Below are 7285 nucleotides of genomic sequence, written 5' to 3' on the forward strand. Positions count from 1 at the left end.
CCCTAAATAGCCGAAAGGGATAGTGCCATATATTAGAAAGGGACAGCATGATTCGACCCTGAACCGCTGTCAAACTTCGTTTTTGTAGGAAGTTTCCTTTCTGTACGGTAGTACTATTAATTATTCTGTGGCACGGTACAAAGTTTGTAACCGAATGACAGCCCAACGCGAATGTAAACAGGGCTATAACCGTGAAAATCGAAGTTCGCAAATTGCGGGCATTTTTCTCTGTCACTCTTATTACGCCTTCATTGGAGTAAAAGAGAAAGATCCTCGTAATTTGCGAATTTCGGTTTTCGCGGTAGCCCCTCAGCAAGACGCGCGAGCCCCTTTGACTTGTGCCCGAAAAGCACGAGCCCACCTTTTACACTCGCGTCTCGTAGCTTAGCTCGCGGCTCGGCTCGTACGCGAATATAAACGGCTATAAAAAAAAAATTAACAAGGCGCCAAAACTGACATTTATTATAGTGTCAGATGATCCATTTGTTTGGGCACAAATTTAGTTTCTTAATTATTTATAAAATATACATATAACCTTATAAGAAATCCTTCCAAGATGAAGTTTGCTATCCCCGAGATTTCTTGGCATAATAGGGATCCTGTACTTAGTGTAGATTTTCAGCCAAAAACTGAAGCAAATGGTCCATTGCGATTAGCAACTGGAGGAACCGATTCTCACGTATTGGTAAGTTTTCCATTCTGATGTAAGAAATACCATAATAATCTCCCATTTGTATTCTACGAAACTTTTCCTTTCTAGATATGGTACGTGTCTCCATTGGAAAGCGGTTCAGTGAATATAGAAGTAGCAGCCGATCTCACACGACATCAGAAAGCAGTGAACGTGGTACGGTGGTCGCCCAGCGGCCAGTATCTGGCGTCGGGGGACGATGAGTCGATCATATTCGTTTGGCAGCAGAAGACAGAGAAAGACCCCGTGCCTGCTGATCCTAATGAAGAACAATACAAAGAAACTTGGGTCATATATAAGGTAACAGCACAGACTTTGTATATTTCATTGTACAACATCCTTTCGTTCAGTGTTCCTATTTGTCTCTACCAGACACTGATGAGAATAGGTGCATACATATGAACCATTCCCATCTATCCCCACCTCATGTGGTGGCACCGGTGGCAGTATAGGTATGCTTTGTCAAAATTATTTTTAAACTGGTTCACATTTTGTGCCATAACCTTGTCTTCTGGGAGTTTGTTCCAAACCCTCACTGCTTGGTTGCTCAGAAATTGTTTTTATGGGTTACTGTGGGACCTGTGCCTTTCTAGCTTTAAGTAATGACCTCTCAGACAGGTGTTGTTGCGCTTGAACAATTTTTGAAAATCCTTAAAGTCATAGTGCCCAGAGTGTATTTTGTATATCTTTATAGTCTCCACTTTCTCTGTGGTGCTTTATAGTATATTTACTGTTTAGTAGATATTATGTTGAGACTTGAGTGTTGTGAAGACACAGACAGAGACAAAGTCCAACTAGAGTCCAGGCCATTAGCACCCAGTTAAAAAACTTTGGTAAGGTAGAAATGCCATGCCATATGCCATGTGTATATTTTTTTTTCTGGTCTGGTGGTCAGGTAATCAATTTATACAGTATTTGTAGCTGGCCATATTTGTTTTAATCTTGTCTGTTGAAATATTATTTTAACTATCTTTAGGTTTTAAAATTTTTATGAAACCAATGGTCCCTATGGGCTCCTAGGTGCAAATCCCTGTAAGGCCATTTGTGTGATGAGCACAGATATTTGTTCCTGAGTTGTGGGTGTTTTTTGTGTCAAGCGTTAATTAATACAACTTTTATTCAGACCCTCCGTGGACACTTAGAGGATGTATTAGACCTTAGCTGGGCTTCCAACTCACTGCACCTGGCCTCCGGCTCCGTGGACAACAAGCTGGTGGTTTGGGACGTAACTCGGGGGAAGTACAGCTCCATCCTCAGTGACCACAAGGGCTTTGTGCAAGGTGTGGCCTGGGACCCTAAGGGGCAGTTGATTGCGTCGGCTAGCACTGACAGGTAATTTAGTTTCAAGATTCTACAAGGAACATTGACATTTATTAGAGGTCTTACTTTTAAGAAGTAAAAGAAATCAAATTAGCTAAATTGGGAATATAACCACATTAAAAGATGGTTTCTAGGAAGAGATTTATTAAAGCAATAAATTGCACTAAATAATTGTACCTCTGTCATGTATACTACTAGTACCACTATATGTACGAAGCAGGAGGACCCGGGTTCGAATCCTGGTAGGTGCATTTATTTGTGTGTTCATCACAAATATTTGATCCTGAGTTATGGATGTTTTCTATGTACTATGTTTCTATATCGTCTAGTACCCACCACACAAGCCTTATTGAGCTTACTGTGGGACTAGGTCGATCTGTGTAAAATTGTCCTATTATATTTATTTATTTATGTATAAACTATACGAAGTTTTAGGAAGCGGACAAATCATACTTTTCCTACGTAACATAATAATGCTAATATTTCTAGAGTATTCCGCACATTCGACATCACCACAAAGAAGGTGACATCCCGCAGCAGCAAGGCTTCCCTCCCGTTCCCCGCGGCGCACCCCCTGCACGGCGTGCCGGTGCGGCTGTACCACGACGACACCCTGCAGACCTACTACAGGCGCCTGCAGTTCAGTCCCGACGGCATGCTCATAGCCGTGCCCGCGGGGAGAATAGAGGCAGAGGTGAAGATGGAGATCAAGCCGATAAATGCAGTTTATATTTATACGAGATATAGTTTGAAAGTGTGAGTATCAGTTCATCGGAAACCAGGAAGTGGGTCAAATTTAACTTGCAAGATTTGCCCTGTACAAACATAGTTACATTGCAAGTTAAATAAAAGCTTCGACAATCCAAGTTACCGCATTACGTATGGATGGAGCTATACACTGCCATCTACATCAGCTGTCAAATTTGAATTTGTCTTAGATTTTACACATTTTATACAAGCGATTAATCTTTGGTCTTTTCAACTTGGTCAACTTATTACACATGTCAAAGTAACATTTTGAAAAGTTTTTTGAATGTACCTTTTCTTCCCAGGCCGGCGTGCATTCTGCCCTGCGGTGATCCAGCGCTGGTGACACGCTGGAGCCCCGTGTCGTACAGCGTGCGGGCGGACGGGCCGCGCGGCCTGCCGCTGCGCCGGCGCATGCTGCTGGCCGTGGCCACGCGCCGCTCCGTCATGGTCTACGACACGCAGCAGAAGACGCCCATTGCCGTTATATCCAACATACATTATACGAGGTCAGTTAGGGCGTGCTAATTGTATGTAAAGGGGGCACTCACCAAATAAGTCCTTTTTCTACTCGTCGACTGTAATTCTTGAATTAAGATTTCTTATACCAAACTGCAATTGGGTATTTTTAATGTATGCCCTCCCAACTCGAACTATAATATTCATATCGATACAGTTTAGTCAAGTATAATGAAATTGACCAATCACAGCTCGCCGCGATCAAGAGGACGAAACAAAACCATAGCTCAAAATAATTATTCATTTTAGGTTGTATAGTAGAAACAATTGCTTCATAAGTCAGAAACGCGCATGTGACACCCTTAATATAGCAACATCCATAGACTACGAAAACCACTTAGGGTTGCTTGTTAGTCTCCATAGGCTACGGTGGCCGAAATCGAGAAAACAACTGTCTAAAAATTGAATTTAGCGCGGAGCAAGTACCAGGGCCTCATGAGTTACGAGGTGTCGTTGACCAGCCCGCCGGGCCGAGTCGGCCGGGGCGCGTACCAGTATGAAGGTATCGCGGTTGTTCGCGTAAATCTTGGCTTTTGGTTTGGTTTGTTTGTATGATTCTACTAGTTTAAAGTATTATTTTTGTTGACGCGTAGAAAAAGTATTGTATACAATAGTGATATAATCAAGCTTTTCAATCTCGTACCTTACTTAGACAATTTGTAAATAGAAGAGCCGTTGAAAAAGAGCTTTGAATTATTTACTTACTAGAAAGGCGCTTAAACGTCTATCCTGTGACGTTTATTAAAACGCACAGGTGTACAACCTTGCTTTTCGGAGGATGCGACTACATATATGGGTCTTTTACCGATTGATGACGCACGCTGCGTACAGCAAAAATTTGCATGGGAGGGCGGGCAATATTTTTATGGTGACTGACCACAAAGTACGGCGTCAACCGCAGACCAAGGCTTAACAGTAGTTTATCTGCACGGTTAGATTATTCACTTAAATTTGAAAGTTACCTCCGACGTTTCGAGGACTCCATTGTCCCCGTGGTCTAAGAAAGGCTGGCTAATGTTGACATCGACATCTTCTATTTCTAGCTACGTGAATTTTTCGAACTACCCTAATTTCGTCTTGTTTATCAACATTTCTTCTTTTTAGTGAATGTAAGAATCGGGAATAGTAGATTGTTAACCAAGGGATGAAAGGCACTCATTTCTGCCGAGGCTGAAATGATGCCTTTCACCCAAGTTAAACTCTACTTTTCATTTCGAATACGAGGAAAGTAAAATGCATGTGTATTTTTAAAAACATTTATAGTATTTTTTTAGGGTACTTTCAATTAACAATTTAGGCTAAAGTATCGTTATTTATGGAATGGGCTTGGAATGGGGAGTCAAATATCAGAATGGAAATTGTATAACAAATCCATTTATACCCAAATTTCAATTGCTTATCGTAAAAAATAAATTAAAATCGTATTTGGAACCTAAAATGCTCCAGTGCAGAAACGTATCATTTTCTGCACACCTTTTAGAACATAATGACCCTCTTTCAGAGCATGATGAAATGAAAAGTTTAAATATGTTTATTCGCAGACTGACGGACCTGAGCTGGTCGCCGGACGGGCGCACGCTGGTGGCGTCCAGCACGGACGGCTACTGCTCCGTCATCTCCTTCGCGGACGGCGAGCTGGGACACGTGCTGGCGGACGCACCCGAGGAGACTCACATGGATGTCGCGGGTACGCAGTTACGGCAACTTTATTCTATTTTAAGCATTAAAGACCAGCTGCACTACAATTGGCCTGATGACAAATTTTGAAATCCCTTTTAATATTGTCGGTACACTTGTATTGGTTCCGAAAAACACAATATTTCAGCTATACTCATAAGATTTAACATAAATAATTGCATTTTATTATAGCTAGTTTAAACCTCGCGCGAAAACGCCTCGCACGCCATTTGTGACGTCATAAATTAGTTGGTGGTAGGGTGGTAGACATTGTTTACATACTTACAGTTTCGAATGTCCCTTGAATCCGAATGATATAGTTAATTCAGCACCATATATTACAATTAGGGATGATAAATACATTACAAAAAATTTTCACAATAACTTGTTTTATACAAAAACTCTCACACGGTTGCAATTTAAGATGAATTATTTGATACATGTAAATTTTGAGTGAAAATCACCGAGCGCCGGATTTACTTTTTAATTATTAATTTTTTCTAGTTACAACAGCCAACATGGCAATGATAGTTCCATTCAGCCAAATAATTTAAAAAGTTTTTTGGTGAAATATCGTATTATTTAGCATTTTATTTATATAATAACAAATAAATATTTACTTTATATTGTGTAATAATATTTTTTGGGCGTAATAAATGTTTAGTGGCGAAATATATTCTTTTTTAACCTCCAAACTCTTTGGTGAGGACGTAATGGATTACAGTCAATGAGGTTGTCTATGTTGCTCTAAGAAATATGTCATGGATTGATTACGTCAATTCTTAGCTCGCTTCTGATTCGCGTTTCAGTCAAAATGGCCGATTGGAGAATTTTGCACTTTTATTTTATTGAATATATTAATATTCCTAATGTTTATACTGAGATTGGGCCATTTTTTAGAATCGTATTAACATATATGTTTCTTTGATACCATTATTTCCATGATTCTTTGTTACTGTCATCAGGCCAATTAGCGGACTGATCAACATCACTCAGTGGTGACGGTGAAGTATGAAACCTCATTCAGTAAAATTAAGCGAATGCTGACAAACGATTTGGTGCAACCGACCCTAAGTTATCCAGAACCCCCGTTAATCAAATATTTATTGATATTCTTGGAACATAGAATGTTTAATGTTACTAAAAGAATTAAATATTCTTTACAGAACAAATGGAAGTTGACACTGAAGAGCAGTCTGAAGCAGACAAAGCTGTCAAGGACACCAAAACAGTGGAGAAAAAGGAAGAATCTACCCAGAGCCCGAAGTCGAAGACACGTAAAATAGACTCCTTCATAAAATTTAAAGCACCTTCTGAAAAATCGCCAAAAAAGCGAAAGTCGGAGCCCAAACAAAAAACACCAGTGAAAATAGACCTCCTCGTCGAAACTGCCATGCCGTCGTGGTCAGACAACTCCAGCAACGAAATCATTAACCCACCCTCAGACGGAGATAAAAACAGTAAAGATGAAGTGATGGTAATTGAAGATAGTGAGGATATAAAACTCGTATACGAAGAAACTGAACAGAACAAATCTAGTGAAAGTCAATCACCAACTAAAGATTCAACTACTAACAAATCAGACACAGCCGATTCTAAAACGTCAAATGAAAGTCCTCCTAAAGCAAAGGTTTCGCCTAAAAATACCATGAATTCATTCCTAAAGCAAGCCAAGGTGACGGACATGAAGGAGCCCGTGGCAGTCGCATCGGTCCCTAGCCCGAAGGCGCCCAGGCGGGTTAGCTTCGTCACGCTGTCAAGCCCCAAGAATTCTAAGAAGAAACTATAGAATGGACTTAACAATTAAAGATATTTTGAAATGTCGGAATAAGAATTTTGTACTGTCGACATGGATCAAACATGGATCATTTTGTGTAAAAAAGTTTCATATAAATGATGTTAAGTCTGAGATAGATCTTGATGATCGAAGAGACTGTTCCTTTTTTTTTGAATTTTAATAATTAAGGTAAGTAATTGATAATTATATAAACTTGTAGTATACCCACATAAAGGAAGATAATTAGTTGCAAGTGCTTATGACAATACTAATAAATGATATCAATTTTAAAAAGATAAATTGCTTCAATTATTAACCCCATAATTTGAAGATGGCAATTTGGTCCACAATACTAAAAAGTTCAGCTTATCCAATTAATAATTATAAGTTCAAAACCACAGACACACATATATAAATGGGTCATCCACAGATTTCAAAACAAGTTGCTTCTCGTATGGACAGTTATTAATAGCACACCTGAGGGCCTAACCAAGATGTCAATCGTTTACACCGTAGCGAATGAAACGGTAATAATATCTCTATCACTTTTCCGT

General features: G+C 39.7%; 1 protein-coding gene across 1 annotated transcript; it reads left to right on the forward strand.

Moving 5' to 3' along the window:
* The first annotated feature begins 487 nt into the window (after window positions 1-487).
* LOC134791203 (chromatin assembly factor 1 subunit B) lies at window positions 488-6830 on the forward strand. The gene is made up of 7 exons (XM_063762178.1): window positions 488-685; window positions 761-991; window positions 1815-2023; window positions 2501-2767; window positions 3064-3267; window positions 4819-4964; window positions 6121-6830. Exons 1-7 carry the CDS (start codon window positions 557-559, stop codon window positions 6741-6743), a joined length of 1809 nt encoding a protein of 602 aa, XP_063618248.1. The 5' UTR covers window positions 488-556; the 3' UTR covers window positions 6744-6830.
* The last annotated feature ends 455 nt before the right edge of the window (window positions 6831-7285 follow it).

The sequence above is a fragment of the Cydia splendana genome, chromosome 1 (assembly GCF_910591565.1).
Source record: "Cydia splendana chromosome 1, ilCydSple1.2, whole genome shotgun sequence".
NCBI lineage: Eukaryota > Metazoa > Arthropoda > Insecta > Lepidoptera > Tortricidae > Cydia > Cydia splendana.